At 41.4% G+C, this 19,715-nt stretch overlaps 1 protein-coding gene across 2 annotated transcripts in view; it reads right to left on the bottom strand.

Annotated features, from left to right (window-relative positions):
* Positions 1-19,715, bottom strand: part of PDK3 (pyruvate dehydrogenase kinase 3) — a 97,977-nt gene that overhangs the window by 53,990 nt on the left and 24,272 nt on the right. For both annotated transcript variants that reach the window (XM_032226974.1, XM_032226973.1), the window contains exon 4: positions 4,747-4,931. In XM_032226974.1, the coding sequence (XP_032082865.1) occupies positions 4,747-4,931 (185 nt within the window). The remainder of the gene's footprint in view (positions 1-4,746; positions 4,932-19,715) is intronic.

Raw genomic sequence — 19,715 nt, forward strand, 5'->3', positions numbered from 1 at the left:
ATATGCCATATGTGTACATACATATTACAGTGTAGTATGTGTATAGGCACACAAAAAGATACATTATCTACTGTATATACTGCATGTGTATGTACACACACACACCCCTCTTCTAAAACTATACACGTTCAACTTCACTTACTGCATTTGGAAAAACACACCCAGAGTCCACTTTCTGCCACACATTTAACTATACCTTCTGTACATTAGAACATTACACATGCCTTCAGATGTTATTCTCTAGCTTGCACATGACAGTTAGACCCAGGAGATGTCATGGATTGAGTAAAATGTGGTGAAGCTCACTTAACAACGCTCTTGCTTAGCAACCAAAATTTTGGGCTCAATTGTAGTCATAAGTCAAAGAGTATCTCTGCCTTCCTTTACATGGCAGCCTTGTCCTAGTAAATTACTTCTTCTTTCTGACAGTTTTCCTTTCAGAGGCATCAAAATAATCCAGACAATGTAAGGTTTCCTGCTGTAGCAGGGAGTTGGATTAGATGACCTCCAAGATGCCTTCCAGCCCTAAATTGTTGTGCTGTTTCAAAGCGTCTTCTGAAGCCATGTCTAGTGTCAGGGTTTGTGGTGCTTCCTTTCTCTTCTTTCTCTCCCTCCCTCTTTTTTCTCTTTATTTTTCTTTCTTTCTTGTCTCTTCCTTCCTTTCTTTCTCTTTCTTTCTGTCTCTTTGTCTTTCTTTTCCCTCTCTCCCTTCCTATCTTTCTCTTTTTTCTTTTTCTTTCTTTCTTTGTCTCTTTCTTCTCTCTCTCTTCCATTCTATTTTCTTTCTTTGTCTCTTTCTTTCTTTTCTCTCTCTCTTTCTCTGTCTCTCTCCCACCCCCCTTCAAGTGGAAAGGGAAAGAAGTAGCACACAGAAAAAGAATGTCGGGGCGGCGGGGGGGGGGGGAGAGGATCTATCTCATTGCTAATAGCCAACCAAAAACTTGAATCATTCAGCAATAGGTGAACTGACTCACGTACGGGTTGCTTCCACCAGCAATTGCAATTTCAATTAAAGCAAACTCAAAGTAACTTGGTATGACCTGGTCAGTGGTGAAATCAAAAAATGTTCCCTACCAGTACTGTGGGTGTAGGTTGGGGTTATGGCTTGATGATCATGTGACCGGGTGGGTGTGGCCAACTTGTAAAATGTGGTGAAACTCACTTAACAAAGCTTTTGCTTAGCAACCAACATTTTGGGCACAATTGTGGTCATAAGTTCTCTCCCTCTCTCTCTTTCTTTCATTCTTTCTTTAGTTCTTTCTTTTTTCTTTCTTTGTCTCTTTCTCTCCCTTGCTCTTTCTTTCTTTCTTTCTCTTTCTTTGTCTCTATCTTTTCTTTTCTCTCCCTCCCTTCCTTCCTTTTTCTTCCTTTCTTTATTGACTCTCTCTCGTCTGCCTTCCACGCTGCCTTCCCAGTGGTCCCCCCACGCCCACTTGCCTTCTGAGGTCAGTGTCCAGCCTGGCCCAGCAAGTGGGTGGCCAGGCGGTCCTTGGTGGAGATGCAGCCACAGCTCTGGGACTAAGAGGGACAGTGTTGTGGTGGTGGTGCTCTGGGACAGCAGGCGCTAGGCTGCTGTCCAAGGTTACTGCACATAAGCACTGCCTGCCCTCCTGAAGCATCCCTGCTGGCATCGCCCCTCTCAGCCTCAGAGTAGTGGCTGCGTCTCCACCAAGGGCCGCCCGCTTACTCACTAGCCAGGCCGGGCTGGACGCTGACCTCAGAAGGCAAGCAGGCATGGGGGACTGCTGGGAAGGCAGTGTGGCAGACAGACAAGCATTGCAAGTGTGTGGAGAAGGGAGTAGGCTGCTAGCTCCCTTCCCCGTGGCTGCCCAGCCCCGACATGCTTGCCTGCCTTCCATGAAGCCCTTGCCTGGCCAGCCGCTCATGCCAAGAATACCCGAGAGCTGCTGCCTCAGTCTAAGCCGAGCAAGCCAGAGGCTCGGAGGGGCTCTTACCTCAAAGAGGGGCCCAACCTTGTTCCTTTCCAGGTAGGTTTGAATTCTGTTTTGCTGATGCCAAGGAATGAAGACGGTTGTTCACATGCTGCATCTCTGGCGACTCCTGCTATCCTTTTCCAAGCTCGCTCCACAAAACAGGCAGGCTGAGAACAGCAGGGCAGAGCTCTCCACTACCCCAGAGCTGTGCCGTGCCAAGGAGTATTCCTGGGCACCCGACGCGGCTAGTAGCAGTAGCAGTGGTGACGGCGGCAGCAGAGTATGCCAGAGCCCTCTGCCACCCTGGAACTGCACCGCACTGGGGAGTTTTCCTGGGCACCCGGCACAGCCAGTAATAACAGGTACCCCTGCAATGTCGACGACTTTGGGAGACGCTAGTCTGCAGGGACAAGGGCCCAAGAAGCTTCGCAGCCATTGCGAAGCTGGTCAGGTCGGCCCCTCCCCCTCCCCGCCAGGCTAACATTTTCCAAAGCTGGCGGATGTGAAACTTGCCAGCCCCCCCCCTCCCACCTCACCTTAGCAACACCAGCAGCTTCGGGAGACGCCAGCCCAGTGGGGAGAGGAGCAGCGGCCTGGCATAGTGTTCACAAGTAAACTGCATATTAGAGGCAGCCAGTGTGACCTCTGCTCCTGAAGGGCAGGCAGCCATTGGCAGAGGCGGTGCCGACTCTGTTCTGTGGCACTGGGGACCCTGCCAACTTTTGGAGCTGCTGCTCACCGTATCCTGGCTAAAGCCGCAGGGGAAAACTCCCCGGGAATTCCGGGATGCCCCACCATCACCATCCTCGCCGCAATCCTTACCTGTGTGTAGGCAGGAGTCAGCAGTGGATGCACGTGGTGAAGGGGAGGCAGGGCGAGGGTCCAAGCAGGCGGACCAGTTTGGGGGTGTGGCCAGCCAGTAGTCATTACCGGTTCTGCGACCCAGGCCGGTATACCACTACTAGTTCAGCTGAACCGTTAGGAACCCATCTGTGAGTTATACTATTGGTAAAAGAATATCTCAGGAGTTTTGTTGTCTAGCCTAGTGGGATGGTTTCTATCAATTTTAAATCGATGGTTAGATGTCATTATGCTGGTTTTGATTTGTTATGTTTATTTTTTAAAATTTAATTTTAATTGTACACTGCCATGAGTCCTTTAAAAATATGACACTATAGAAATACACTTAAGTAATATCCTTCAATTTATTTCAACAGTCTTGGTAATTTAAATATTAGCTGCTTCTTGAGAAGCATATTCAAATATACTGCACTTATACAAATTTGCAAACTTTATGCAATGGAATGGTATGTACATTCTTTACACATGTATACAAAGGAAAAACACCCTGAAAATAACTGAGCAAGAAACACATTTTTCTGTAACTTATTTATAATTAAATTAGTTTAAAATATGCCATCATCAAAGCAAACCTGACCAAGTGGATAATTAGTGCAGAATAATATCACTACTAATTTTAAAAATAAATCTGTGAAATAGCATCATGTTAAATGAATCATATTTTTACTGTAGTTTTAAAAATGGTTCCACTGGTATGTTTTTAAACTGGGCTGGAGGGGGGGGGGAACTAGCACTAGCATAATCACAATGACAAATACTGCAAATCTGATTTCCTTAAATGATAAATAGTATGCAATTCAAATGAGCCTTGCTTAATTTTTTTAAAATAAACCTCCTTAGCACTGAGCCTTAGCAATTAATATGACACCATACATGACAGCACTTTCTGCCTAATATACAACTATTCCTTGCCAAACAAGCAAGGACATTAATTATACAACCCCCTTTTTTTTTAGTTTTCCTGGCAATAGGTCTTGAAAACAATATATCTTTGACAATTTTTCTATATACTGTCTATTGCTCGGGTATTTTGTAAGGTTATTTTCTAGATTTCTCACCAGTTTCATTTGTCCTAAGAAGTTGGAGGAGAAAAAAAATCTGGAAAAGCTGTTGGGATGTTTCCTATTAATTTTGACTGATATGCCTTTCTCTTTCTGCCAAATAAAATCCAAAATCCCCTCCCACTCCCAATGGCTTTTTGTTCATTAAACATTCATAGTTTTTCATCTCTAATGATAAATTGTGCAGTACTGCAGTAAGCCTAGGAAAAAGACACAAATTCAATAAATAATTCCAAGTGCTAATTACTCATGACCCGTCAAATGCACGCCTGACAAAAGCGCGCCGACAAAACCACGGTGAGAAAATCGCAAGGTCGAAAGCGCTCCCACAAGAGCGCCGACAAAACCGTGCCCACAAAAGCGCGATTAGGGTTAAGGTAAGAGTCAGGGTTAGGGTTATTATGTTGTTATTACGTTGTTTTCGTGTTGTTTCTTGATGGCGCGCTTCTGTGGGCGTGATTTCGACCTTGAGATTTTCTCGGCGCGGTTTTGTCGCCGTGGTTTTGTCAGGTGCGCAGCATTTGTCGGTGAACCCTAATTACTTTGTTAGCCTGTATTAAACGAAGTCAGGGCAGGATAGTTTGCAGCATGTTCAATTAGAATGTGGGATATCCAGGTCTAAACACCCAATTGCTTCTTATACTCTGTATATTCTTTAGCCAATTATCCTCCCCATCTCTAGTACTAAACTATTTCACAAATTTTAAATGAGAATAAAGGCGAGGAGGAAAGGCAACTATACAGTGAAATGAAATTTTGAGAAACAAAAATATAAATAATGAATGTTAAAAATCAGATTCTTTAAAATATGTTTTCACTACATGCATATATCCTTTTTTTGCTGTAAAAGACCAATTTATTTTCTTACAATTAAATAAAGAGATACTTACTGTGCTGATTAATAAGCATACGAAATGAGATGCGATTGGTATAGAATCTATCTAAAAAATATTGAATATTACTGCTCACAAAAGGATCAAATCCATACTTTTCTTTGTATTCAATAACTCCTTGGGCCATGGTAGGAACAACATCATTGTGTCGATTCCTGACTTTAATTAAGATATCTAAAAAGCTGCAGAGAAAAGAAATAGAAACAAAAGTATTACATTTACTGTTATTTTCACATTTTAGATAGCGGTAATAGCTTCAAAACATTAATTTACAATTCAGAATCATAAAGTTTGTTGAAAGAAAAGTTTGAACAATGTTGTCCAGTATGTTAATGAAAACTTCTATTGTGCAATAGTTGTAGAATTTATTTTTTTTAGCAACATGCTAACATATGGCGTCACTGAAGTACTTACATCACATTTAACCGCTTATAAGTGTTGGAGCACCACTAGTAGACTAACAGTTTCATATAGTATGCAAGAAATGAATTACACACTTTAAATTCCAGCATAAATGAAATGACAACAGCACAATATAAAAGAATGCACATTGACGTATATTATGTCGCCATAGCAACATCAACTTTGTCCCAACATCTTTCAATCTATTTCTATTAATAAATTTTCATAAATCTGTATTATTATACTTTATTTTCACTTTTGATGGATTGTATTTGTCAATTCTGCTATCCATAACCATATTATAATCACCTGCCATTATCACATAACCTTTTTTGACTTCTATTTCTTTATATACCCTATTATAAAACTCTTTAATTTATATTAGGTGCACACAAGATTGCTAAGGTAACATCTTGTCCATAAATCAGTCATTGAATTATAAATCTTCCCAAAACATCCCTTTTTATAGTCTTTATCATAAATTCACATCTTTTAGCTACAATGATTGGTACCCCTCTTACTTATGATGTACCAAATGCCTTTTCATATAGATCAGCCCAGTATAACTTACGTTCATTCACCCCTTCTTTCTTTTGATGCGTTTCTTGTAAGAATACAATATCTATTTTCTCTTTGTTAATTGATTTTTCAATTCTTGCTTGTTTATATTCTCCCCCCTCCGCAAGCCATGTATATTCCATGTACATCAACAATTTCCCCATCTATTCCTCATATTACATATCCCTTTGGTCTTCATTTGTGCTTTAACATAAATCTTACAAAACTAAAACTACATAGTGTTGTGACTCAGCAGAAGTCTTCTGTGAGTCTTTTCGGAATGCAAGATTAACGATGCAGCTGGGGCTCGTTAGTGGGGTTTTGGAGATAAAAGGACGGATGCTGCCACGCCCTGGTTGCAGGAGTCAACGTTCCTTGGTTCGTTCAACATTGATTGATCATCAGTTGTTGTTTATGTAAGATATACTTGGAAAAGTGCTTGGTTTTCTGTAACCCTGATTCAAGGATACACTTGGAGAAGTGCATTGCCATAAGAGAGATTTGTTTTGTATTCTGTTATCTCGTTAGAGACTTTATTTATGTTATTTTTAGGCTCGCAGCCAGTCTGAGCCGAGAACTGATAAAGAAAGTTCCTTTTAAGTTGTTTGCCTGTCGTCTGTTTAACGAGCGGAGAAGGGGGGGACAGAACAACATAGTATACATATTACCTCAAAACGTAAATAACCTCTTACACACCCATAAATATTTATAATGTCCTTTTTCTTCTTCAGGAGATCTTCCTCTCCACTGCATAGGGCCTCTGGGGGAGAGAAGAGGGGCCAGCCACACATGGACTTCAGTCGCCCATTCCACCTACCTTAACCATCTTTATTTCTACACCCAAACATGTTATAACCCATATCCCTTGATATAACTATTACAAATATTTATATGCTATCTCTACAATGAACTTGTAATTCCTGTTGCTTCATTCAGTCTCCTTTTCTCCCGTAGATCTTTCTTCTTCTCCATCTCCTTTCTTGAAAATTTTGACATCTCGTTCATTTTCTGCCTCTGCTCCGTGAACTCGGAATTGATGATTCTGAGCTCGCTTAATTTCTCCATCGCCTCTTCTTTTGTTTCAACTCTATAAAATCTTCCACCGTATGGAAATCTCAAAAAAACTGGAAAGCTCCAACTATAAATAATATTGTTTTTCTTCATAATTTGACAAACATGACAATCTCTCTCCCCCATTGTAAAGTCTCGCTACTTAAGTCTGGAGAAACTTGTATCTGATGACCCCCAAACACTATCATCACCATATTTCATAATTTACGCATCAGTTGTTCTTTTTTTTTTTTTTTTTGGCGTAAGACCAAAATCTTATTACAATGTCTCTCGGATATTTTCTGACCTTTTTGGGCTGACTCTATGTATATTGCATCAATATCATATCTTGTAAAGGGAACATCTGGGAGGATTGAGGTAGCCCAGTCTAATACTCCTTGGATCAACTTTGCTTCATTTCTTTCACTTTTCTCTGGATATCCACGTATCCTTAAATTTGAGCGGCGCTGACAGTCCTGTATCTTGATCAAAACCTTTTTTGCCTGATGCATCATAATCACCTGGTTTTCTAACACCCTATCATGTTCTCCAATCTGAGTCTTTACTTCTATAATATTTTGTGTCATATCCTGACTTTGTTTCACCAAATATGTTCTTATATCCTTACTGTTCATTTTATCATTTATTTGTTTCAAATCCTCCTTCACATTTTTCTTTATTTCTTTTAATTCTTGTAAGAGAATATCAAATTTGTCTGATTGGGTCAGTGATTTCGCAGGTGATTTTTTTTCTCGTTTCCATTTCTAAATCTTTTTCAACACGAATCAGGTGTAATTCTGAAGGCCCATTCTGGGTCTTTGCCAAACACTTTCCATACTTTTGGTACGTTTTGACATCCGACTATCCAAAAAGAGCTCTTGACCTATTAAGAGTTTTACAGTCTACAGTCCATAAACATCACTTCCACCTTTGTCTTTGTCTCATCCTTATCAGCTTATCTCCAAGAATTCAACTTAATAAAAGTAAATAAATCCAATGGCAGCAGTTAACTTTATTATACACACCTTATCCAATCTGTGTATTAAAAGTATTTAGTTTCTCCAAGCCTCAACACTTCGACTGGAAAAGGGGAGTAATGGGCCTTCACACTTTAAACTCCTAAATGAGCTATTATCTTCTCAGCTGTCCTTTTAAATGCTTTCCAAATTCTTTCTTCCTCAGACTTCAATCAAAGGGACCTTCCTTTCCTGCCTGCCTTCAAAGGCATCTCAAGTCTCTTTAAACAAACAGAGACTCAAAGCTCCTCTGAAAAAATGTCCAATTCTAAATCAAATACAGTCCAATCTTCAGAAGAAAAGCAAGGGAAATAACACATTTCATAATCTCTAAAATTTCATCATCGTTAAGTAGGTGTTATATTTTTTTAGAACCATTCTCCTGCTATAATCCGGAGGAGGCAGAAATTCAGCATCAGTCATCCATTCTGGCAACTCCGCCCCCAAACATGCTCTTTCTAATGAGAATGATTTAACAGTGTTTCCAGGGGGTCTTTTTTTTGTAAAAGTGGGCTGAAAATACCCTATTTTTGGCATTTTTACAAAAAGTGGCAACTATACACTCAATTTGTAAACTGTAGGGGAATGAAAGCAGTAGGGGAATGAAATTTTATATTCAAAAACCTTGTATTGCTAAGTTACTACAGACAAAGGTTCAAATTTATCATACCTTTCCTTCCAGGGATATAAAAAGCCAAACTTTAACCTTTTTTCGAGCCACAATATTTTTGGCCGTTTACTCCAAATTATCTAGATGGAGATCGCCGTGACCTGACAAATGCACGCACGACAAAAGCGCACTGATGAAACCGCGGTGATATATGGCAATGTCATAAATGCGCCCACAACAACGCACCGATAAAACCGCGCCCACAAAAGCGCGATTTCAGTTAAGGTAAGGGTTACGTTCAGGGTTGGGTTTAGGGATTTCAGTTAACGTAAGGGTTAGGTTTAGGGATTTCAGTTAATGTAACGGTTAGGTTTAGGGTTAGGGTTAGGGTTAGAACTCGCGGTTATTACTTGTTTGTTGAAGGCGCGCTTTTTTATTTTTTATTAAAGGTTGTAAAAAAGGCAAGGTTTACAAAATACAAAAAAAAAAATAGAACTCATTACATGTTTACAATGCAAATGACAAAAATTCATACATATATATATACATAGTTCATCTCACCTTGCCTATCTACATATCTACCTAAGGTAAGTAAGTAAAGGAAAGGGAAAAGAAAAAAGGGAAGAAAAAAAGAAAAAAAAAGAAACAGTATGAAGCTAGATTACTAATTCTATGCAGATATTCATAACGGATTTTTTCTATCAGATCGTCAAAGTTTTTTCAACACTGTAGGCTATTGATATTACTTGTAGGTGAATTCTCACCTCTAATATATATCTTATCTCATTTGTTACTTAGTCTTTGTACCTCATAATCTCTTTTAAATTGTTCCCTAAGTCATTTTAAGTCAATAAAATATCTCATTTATATATCTTAATTCTCATTGTCTTTCTTATCAAACCATTTGTATAGTTTCTCCCAGACTTTATAGAAGTCTGTGTCTTCTTTTTCATTAATCAGCATTGTTAGTCTATTCATTTCCGCTATTTCTAAAATTTTATTCATAACCATTGTACTAGTGGGGGCATTTTCTTTCTTCCAGCACTGCGCATATGAGATTCTTGCCGCCATCAGGATATGAACGAGTAAATATTGATTGGTTTTAATTATTTTTGGATCTATTATCCCTAATAGAAACATTTCCGGATTGAGGTTTAATTTAGTTGACATAATTTTGTTTAACCACCTTAGTATTTGCTTCCAATATGTCTTAGCCACCGGACACGTCCACCACATGTGGTAGTATGTGCCCAGTGTTATTTTACATTTCCAGCATTTGGCCGATAATTTTGTGGAAATTTTTGCCAGTCTTGTCGGAGAGACATGCCAGCGGTAAAACATTTTATACACGTTTTCTTTGTAGGCACGCTTTTGTCGGCGCGCTGTTGTCGGCACGCTTCTGCGCTCATTCATCGGCGCGATTTAGAACTCGTGGTTTTCTCGCCGCGGTTTTGTCGGTCGCGCTTTTGTTGAGCGCGCATTTGTCGGTGAACTGGAGATTGCTCGTGAGAATGTTTTTATTATTTTGTTTAATACAGCACAAAAAGTTGTACAAAATGGCCAAGTTTTGTTTCTCTCAACAAAATATTGCTGGAGATATTATGTCTTAAAGTTGCTGGAACTTCAGTCATACTGTAGAAGGCTGCGGTATGGGGTCAAACAAGTGACTATGTCTCTGCAAGTATTGCATCGCCACACATGTAATACTTTACCAATGTTCATTGGAGAAAGGTGTGCATGTTCACACAAAATTTCATCAAAATCTGTGATGGTCAAGGGGGAAATTTTCTGAAATCAGACCACTTGACATGGATTGACCTTCTGGTTGCACTTTAGTTCTAAAATGAAAATGATGTACCATATATGTCCCAAAGATGCTTTTTTCAGGAAGCAACTTGTTTTTTTCTTTGAAGATGTTCGCTTTTTATGCAAGAAGCTTTTTCAGCTCTGATGGGATAGTGGGGTGTTCTGACCCCCAGGCTTGTGAATAAACGAGAACACATGCTTGGCTGTTTGCCACTGTTCAATTACTGAGATAACAAATCCTTTGGCTGAGAGCCCAGGCAACTCACGTTCAATAGAGTAGCTCTGCAGTAACCCAGATAGTTCAAACCCAGCAATGCAGATAGTCCAAATGAACAGACACGGCTAGAATACACAGATAGATTTTCTTAACTACTACTAATTCGAACGGTTGTTTCCTGCAAATGTCCCCTCCCAACGCCTCACCTATAATCTCTCTTGGGAGGGGCCAATCAACCACCATTGGTGCTTAATCATCTTCTGTGACTCTGCCTATGGAGTTGCTGCTTCTGTTTCTCAGCCCTTCTCAATCTACCATCAGGGACAAACTGCCTTTGATCCTCCCCACTGCTCTATGCCTCAAGTGCCTCCTGGTGGCCAACCAGCCTCTCTGGTCCCTGCTCTGAGTCTGAACCCTGCCCAGGGTCGTCCTCCACATCATCCAGGGCAGACTCATATGGTTCCTCGCTATCCGAGTCCATCAGCAGCTCAACCGGATCCTGCTGGGCCACAACAGTGGGGAATGGAAGGATTTATATTCCTTGCAGGCAGCTGATCATTTGCATTCTTCTAGAGAGTCCACAAACTTTTAGTTTTGCACTTTGGGATGAATAGTATAAACAGATTTTTTTTTTTACAGATTACAGGAATTATTTGCACTTCAGTTTGAAATGTAGACAACACAGATTCATCCCCAACAGCCTGCACCTATCTTCAACAGGGAAGGGACACAGGGCAGAAAACATCCTGCACCCAAGAAGACTCCACACCCCTTTATACTATTTAGGTGACTCTAGGACACAGATAAACCTTCAAGTGGCATTAAAGACTCTATAAAAGAATGCAAACGATCAGCTGTCTGCAAGGAATATAGATCCTTCCATTCACCACCATCCAGGCAGAACTGAAGAAGTTTCTTGCATGAGAAGCAAAATGTCTTCAAAGAAAAAACAAGAAAGTATAGTTGTCTCCAACAAAAAGCACCTTTGGGACAGCCATGACCGGGATGATTGAGAATCTCCATAGATATACCGCATACCATATTTTTCGCTCCATAACAAGTACTGGACAATAAGACGAACCTAGGATTCAAGGAGGAAATGAAGAAAAAATATATGAATCTGGAGTGTGGTCTCAGTGTGCATATGGAGCGCCAAATATGGAGCAGCAGTGTAGTGAGGGCAGGAGGGGGAGCCTGAGAGGACCACAGATAGGTGTCCTTTCATGTGCCAGCTGTACCTATTGACCCCTGCACTCTGGCGGGGTTCAGCACTGTAAAAGGACCCCGCTGCGATATTTGCTCCATAACATGCAGACACATTTCTACCCACTTTTGGGAGAAAAGAAGTGCGTCATATGGAGCAAAATATACAGTAGTTTGCATGGCGATTTTGGGGTAGCTGTTAGGTAATTATTGAATATTTTCAGACTTAATACATTATTAGTATTAGATTTATTTTAGTAATTTTGGCCCAACCACTATTAGTTTAAACTAGTTTTGAATTTTGAAAATTTGGATCATTGTTAATAATATATACAAATTGTAGATGGAAACTAAAAATATTTCAGGCAATTAAAAAAGAAGAATTGTAGAGGAATGGGTGTTGGCTTATCTGAGACGCCTGTTCTCTGGTAAGGTGGAGATAGCATCCAGGAATGGGTTAACCTCATCTCTTATCCAATCGGACTGAGTCCGCAAATGTTGATGTCCCTCCTGCTCTGGTAGCTCCTCCCAGCTTTATTACGAAGGCAATCTGCAGACTGACATGTGATGAATGAAAAAAATCTCTCCTTGGTGACGCCGGACCAGAACTCTTTCAGGGCGGGGCTGGATGCTATCTCCACCTTCCTAGAGAACAGGCATCTCAGGTAAGCCAACACCCATTCTCCAATGTTGGTGGAGATAGCATCCAGGAATGGGACATACCAAACCTGGACTGTCCTTATGGGTGGGTCATTGTCCGGGCCAAAGTCCCCTGGGTCTCATGAACTCATTGCAAAATCCGCCTGCCAAATGCTGCATCTGCAAACACATAACTGTCAATCTTGTAATGGCAGATAAATGGCAACGGAGAGGCCCAGGTGGCGGCTCGACAGACTCGAAGCCTGCATAGTCCAAGCTGCCGAAGTGGTGCACTCCTCATGGAGTGAGCTGAGATACAACCTGGAAGAGGCAGAGACTGTTAAGTCATAGGCCTTAGCAATGTAGGCACATATGCAACGACCCAAAGATGAAGGAGCTGCTTTGTGCCCCATGGAGGTTGGCTGATAGGAGACAAAGAACGCTTCCGTGCATCTCAGTGAAGGTATCTGACTGAGGTAAATGCGAAGCGCCCTCCTAATGTCAAGTTTGTGCCACTGTCTTTCTAGTCAGTGAACTGGTGACTGGCAAAAGTTTGGTAGGACCAACTCCTAAGCCCGGTGGAACTTTGTGTTAACTTTGGGAATAAAAGAAGGGCCGAGTCTCAAAATTATCCTGTCAGAATCGAAAATGCAAGTCTTTCCTCACCAACAAGGCTGCCAGTTCTGAGATTCTCCTGGCAGAGATGATAGCCACCAGGAAGACACCTTGGGAGAAAGGTAATGAAGACAGGTGTTCCTCAAGGGCTTGAATAGGAGGGGCCTTGCGGGCAAGCAGCACTTTGGTCAAGTCCCATGTCGGATATCGATGTACGACTGGAGGGCGAAGGTTAGTAGCTCCTTGTAGAAAACGATGAACCAAAGGTTGGTGAGCTAAGGATGTGAATTCTCCACAGTGAAGAACAGAAGAAAGGACAGCTATCTGTTGCTGGAGAATATTACATGACAGGCCACTGTCCAAGCCCTCCTGAAGAAAGTCTAGCACCCAATGGATTGGTGCTTGCAATTGAATGATGTCCTTGCTGGAACACCAGTGACAAAAAACCTTCCAAGTGGTGTTGTAGATGCAGTTGGTCGACAGACGTCTTGATGCTTGGATCATATCGATGACGTGAGAGGACAGACTGACCATGATCAGGGCCCACCACTCAATTTCCAGGCAGTCAAACTGAGCCACTGGAATTAGTCCTAAAAAACCAGAAAAATAATAAAACCCCAGGACCAGACAGAATACCAGTGGAGCTATACAAATATAATAAAATAATATTGGAAGAGCTGGGAGTGGAAATATTTAACGAAGTTTTAGGAAAAGCCAAGATACCTGAATCATGGACAGAAGCAATAATATCGCTAATACCAAAAGAAGAAACCAACCTACAAGAAATTCTAAATTACAGGCCAATTTTATTACTAAACTCCGATTATAAAATATTTGCAGCAATTATGGCAGGAAGAATTAAGCAGGTTTTAAATGAACGAATACACCCGGACCAAAACAGATTTTTACCTCACAGAGACATTAAAAATAATACGAGAGTCATCCTAGACATAATAGAGTATTATGAGGCGCATCCAGAAAAACAAATGGTACTGGTTTTCCTTGATGCACAAAAAGCATTTGACAACGTAATCTGGAAATTTATAATAACTATTGGCCGAGATGAAATTCGGAGAAAAATTTATAAAAATGATAGAAGAATTTTATAACAGTCAGACAGACAAAGTTCTGATGAATGGAGATCTAACAGAGAAAATTGAAATAAAAAAAGGAGTCAGACAGGGATGCCCCCTCTCTCCTTTGCTGTTTATATTAACTTTGGAAATTTTATTAAATGAAATTCGGAAGGACCAGGGAATAAAAGGTTTAAGACTAAAAAATAAAGAATATAAGGCCCAAGCCTATGCCGATGACTTAGTATTTGTTCTAGAGGAGCCATTAGAATCCAGCCTGAAATTAATTCAAAAATTAGAAGAATATGGCGAAGTGGCAGGACTAAAGATCAATAAAGACAAAACAAAAATAACCAAAAACATGACAAAAAAAGAAAGAAGAGGAACTGGAAGTAGCAACCAGAATGCAAATAACTAAGAAAGTGAAATACTTGGGAATCTGGGTGTCGGCAAAATGTTCCACAATTAAAGATGATAATTATAATAAATTAGTGATACAAATAAAGAAAGATTTAGAAAATTTGAAAAATATTCATGGGACGTATAGCGACAATTAAAATGAACATTTTACCAAGAATCTTATTCCTGTTGCAAACTGCACCTATTAATCCGGGTAAAGAATTCTCTCAAGAATTAAACAAAATAACTACTAGGTTCATTTGGCAGGGACGAAAAGCGAGGATTAAACTAAAGTCAATGCAAGACAGCAAGGAGAGGGGAGGTTTAGCATTACCAAATTGCGATTTATACGCATCAGCAGTAACAATAACATGGGTGAAGGATTGGATAGAGCTAAAGAATAAAAGAATTTTGACCTTAGAAGGCCATGATTTGCAAGCAGGCTGGCATACATTCCTATGGGATGATAAAAATAAAACGCACAAATACTTTCAAAGTCATTTAATTAGAAGAGCGTTATTGAAAAATGGCTCAAAATAAAAAAAATCCACTATGTGAAAATCCCGAATTGGCTATCACCGACAAAAAGGACAACCCATCCAAATTTTATAGATTTGAACAAAATGCTAAGATACAGAGATTTAATTGATAGACAGGGAAATTTAAAAACAATTGAAGAATTGGCAGAACAGAACATGAAAGTTGACTAGCTAACTTACCTCCAAATCAAAACTAAATACAATAATGATACTAAATTATATGACATCGAAACAAAAGCTCAGATGGATGATAGGGAGAATATATAAATTTCTCCTGAAATATAAAATGGAAGAGGAAATTGTGAAAGAACAAATGATAAAATGGGCGCAGAACTTTGGCTATAATATTGAATTAGACAAATGGGAAAAAATTGGGGGAACAAACTTAAAAATGACACTATCAGTTGCATACAAGGAAAACCAGTACAAAATGTTTTACAGATGGCACCTGGCACCAACAAGGTTAGCTAAAATCTTAACAAATATCTCCCCAAAATGTTGGAAATGCGAATCAATACACAGAACATATTACCATTTATGGTGGACCTGTGAGGAGACTTAAAATTTTTGGAAAGGATCAAAAATTGGCTGGAGGCAATAACAGGGGTTAAAATAGAATGGAAACCTGAAGTTTTTTTTATTAGGAATAATGTCTGTGAAATACAAAAAAGAAATCCAGTATTTAATACTACATATAATTACAGCAGCAAGGATTGCCTTTGCCAGAAATGGAAAAAACAAATTAACTCCAAGCAAAGATGAAATAATAAGAAAGGTGATGGATTGTGCTGAAATGGACAAACTAACTAAAGAAATCCAGGGAAAAGAAGACTCAGAATTCTACCAGATATGGGATAAATGGTATAGGTGGATGGAGGAAAGAAACAAGAAAATGAAGGAATATAACAAAACTCAAAAATAATAGTTATGAGTAAAATAAGAGGGTTTTAAGAATGGTGAAATCCAAATGAAATACAATAGAAGGGGAAATAAAATAAGGTAAGCAGTATCGATTGATAATTGCTATTAGAAAGAACAGGAAGTTCCTGTTCATATTATATTGTGTAAATGTGGTGTACGTCTAAGTTGTGTGTGTGTGTATTTTACATGTTGTTAATAAAATAATAATAAAAAAAATTGAGCCACTGCGGGTCCGGGTGGACAAGGGTCCCTTGCTGAGCGAGACCCTGGAGGCAAGGAGCCTCCAGGGGGGCGCCACTGACAAGAGCCATCAGGTCCGCAAACCAAAGTTGACATGGCAAAAATGGGGCCAGAAGTAGAAGCTCCGCATCCTCCTCCAGCATCTTCTGGATGACTTGCTGAAGGAGGTGCAGAGGGGGAAAAGCCTAGAGGAGCCCATCTGGCCACGGGCATCGAAGAGTGTCTGTGCCTTTCGCTCCCAGAGTTGTGTATCGTGAAAGGAATCATGGCACCTGCTTGTTGTCCTTGGTCGCAAAGAGGTAGATTGTCAGCATCCCGTACTGGGTGGTCAGGTCCTAGAAGAGGTCTGGATGTGGTTTCCATTCAGCCTGGTCTATTTGGGAACGGCTGAGGCAATCTGCTTGAACGTTTGATACCTGGGATATATGCTCGGCTCTTATGGATAGGAGGAGGTGGGCTTCTGCCCAGACTCCAAGCCATGCCACCTCCTGCATCCGCCCAGACCCCAAGCCATGCCGCCTCATTGAGTGGATCCAATCCTGTCAATTTATGTGTGCCTTGGCTGTCATGTTGTCCGTGAGGACCAGGATGTGCTTGTCGGTGACTACCCGCTGAAATTGAATCAAAGCCAGCCAAACAGCTTGCAGTTCCAGCCAGTTTATGTTGTGCTGGAGGTCCGACTAGAAACACTGACCCTGGACCATCCACAACTGCAGATGGGTGCCCCAACCGGACAGGCTGGCATCTGTGGTCAATGTGATGCGGTTTGGTTCCCTGAACAGGGATCCCTTGGAAATGGCTGGGGACAACCACCACCCCAGGAGGGATCTGGTCACCTCTGGAGGTACCTGCACAGTGATCAATGAGCTGCCATTGCCTGCCTTCTGGTGCGGCAGGAGGAACCACTGAAGCACTCTGCTGTGTAGTTGGGCTACGGAATGATTGCAAAGCAGGACACCATCTTCCCCAGCAACTGGGAGAGGACGAGCAGTTGAACTCTGCGGTGAGATCTGTTGGCCAAGGCTCGAACGCTGTCCTGCTACTCCTGGGAAAGATAAACCCTGCCCTCTGAGGTGACTCTTGCCTAGGTTTATTGAAAACCCATGAGCCCTCAGAACCTGAAGGGAGACCTCTAGATCCCTTTCTGCCTGACTTGGGTACCTGGACAGGAGAAGGATATTGTCCAGGTAGCACTGGATCCTGATTGGCAAGGCCCTGAGGTGGGCTGCCAGGATCTTTGTGAACATCCTGGAGGCTGAAGAGAACTGAAGGGAAGAGCCCTGTATTGAAAATGCCTCCCCTGATAGCAGACTGCGGAGAAGGCAGCCTGGATGTTATTCCTTGGCAAATGGCCTCCGTAATGATGGCGGCAATATTGGCCTGTTGAGGATCAGCCACTAGCAGGGGTGTTGTGGAAGGCGAAACCAGGGACCCAGGCCTAGGGCTGAGATGAGCTGACTGTGGTTCTCTGGGTACAGGAGAATCTAAAGTCAAACTTCCTTCCTCCTGCTTGGACAAAGAGAACTCTTCCTCACTGTCCAGGGACATATCCTGTGGTGGAAAAGCGGTGAGGGCTGACCTACGCCTGCCTAGCCTCTTCAGCTGGCCTGGCCGCCTCCCTTTGGGCCTTGACAAACTCTCTGTCTAGGGCCCTCTGGCACCTGCTTTCGGCCTTTTCTGTGGAGGACTTCTTAGAATGTCCCTGTCTCTAGAGTGGGAGGCCACCCTTTTCCATGCAGGCCTCGATCCCAAGGGGCCTGTGATAACTTCCTGCTGAGCATTGGGGGTCGCCAGCCCAATTAAACCTCAATTGAGTCAGCCATGTCCAGATCTCACCTCAGCCTGTACGATGGTTGCAGTGGTTACTCTGCTTGACTGGTATGACCTGGGCCTGCACAGTGGTGGCGTAGTGGTTGCTCTGCCTGGCTGAAGGAATGAGCGGGAGGCTCGCCTGGGCCTTCGCAGTGGTGGCATAGTGGCTGTGCTGCTGGGCAGTGAGGCTGTATGGTTTAGGGCTCACCTGGGCCAGTGCCGCTATCCTGGGGAGTCTCCGGCCCTCAGGACTGACAAAATGGTGCCCATTCCTCTTGGCACCAAAACACAATGGCGCCCATCATTCTGATTACCTCCAAAATGCCCCCCTTGTGAAATGGCTTCGAAGAAGCCGCGGGAGTATTGCCACCATCCTCTGGATCCCTCGTAGCTTACCCTGATGATCTGCCTTGGATCCTTGCCAGATAGGGACAGTGAACCAGGGAAACACCCGTGTCGCTACCCCAGTGGTAAAAATTGCAGCCACACAGTTTGCATGACACCGGGAAAACCCCAGTCACTGCAAGAGAGGCTGCTCAACCTGAGTTGAAAAAGATAGCCAGCCTCTAAAGAACTAAATTGATTGAGGTTCGAATTTTACTTTCTAGCCAGTTTTGTTAAAACAGGAGAGACAAAGAAACACGTCCAGTCCTTAAAGTAGACTGAGTCTGGGAAGTAGACTGGGAGAAGCTACCAGAGGAGGTGGGACATCAACATTTGCAGACTCAGTCCTATTGGATAACAGACGAGGTTAACCCATTCCTGGATGCCATCTCCACCAACGTTGGAGAAAAAACTATGCAAAAGGAAAAAATGATCAGAGTCTATAGTTAGCAGTTCAGGTTTACATTTTCACTAAACGAAGCTGGATAAGTTCATTGTTGGAAACATGATGGCTAGAGAATAATGGACAAATGATGACATTATCTACTCATATTGCATGAAAAAATGACAATTTCCATATACAGATAGCTATAATCCTAGGCAATTACCGTATTTTTTGAGTATAAGACGCACCTTTTTTCCTTAAAAAAGAAGCTGAAAATCTGGGTGCTCCTTATACACTGAATACAGCATTTTTTAAAATTTGCCTCTTCAAAACCTTATACTCTGGTGTGTCTTATACTCCGAAAAATACGGTATTAGCTGTTACTGGTATAATTCATAAATACATAGTCAAGAGTACAAAGATGGCTTTCTATGAGCATTCTGATTAGTATTAGTAACTTTGTTTTCTCAAATTATCTTAACATCGAAGGAACAGTAAATGTTAATACCTACAACAGCCCTCTCTAAGCGGTTTAGAGAGTTAGCATATTGCCCCCAACGATCTAGGTCCTCATTTTACCCACCTTGGACTGATGGAAGGCTGAGTCAACCTTGAACCTGGTGAGATTCGATCTGCCAAACTGCAGAAATAGCCTGCAATACTGCACTCTAAACTACTGCGCCACCGCGGCTCTTAGTATTGGACCCAGCAGCAATTATTCATGAAACTCTAAGCTTTCTTTTAAAAAAAAAAACGCATACATTTGACTTCACTTCTCCCATCAGAAATTTCTTTTTGTCTGGAGGAGTGAAGAAATGTAAATATAACCTTTTCTATCCAGTAATAAAATCATATCAATTTTCCTTGCAGGTAATTTTCTAGCATATATTTCTGATTGCAAGAAAGAATCACTTTCTAAGATTCCTTACTTGCCTTTTTCTTCATCTAATCAGTGCAGTTTAAGGTTGAAAATTCCTCAAGCAGTTTTCAAATGATTTATTACTCTAATAATAATAACTGAAAAATCTGAGCAGTAATACTAAATCCCAAAACTTTATATTGACCAAGGAGTATTTAAATACTCATTTGGCTTGCTG

This window comes from Thamnophis elegans, chromosome 11 (assembly GCF_009769535.1).
Source record: "Thamnophis elegans isolate rThaEle1 chromosome 11, rThaEle1.pri, whole genome shotgun sequence".
Lineage (NCBI taxonomy): Eukaryota > Metazoa > Chordata > Lepidosauria > Squamata > Colubridae > Thamnophis > Thamnophis elegans.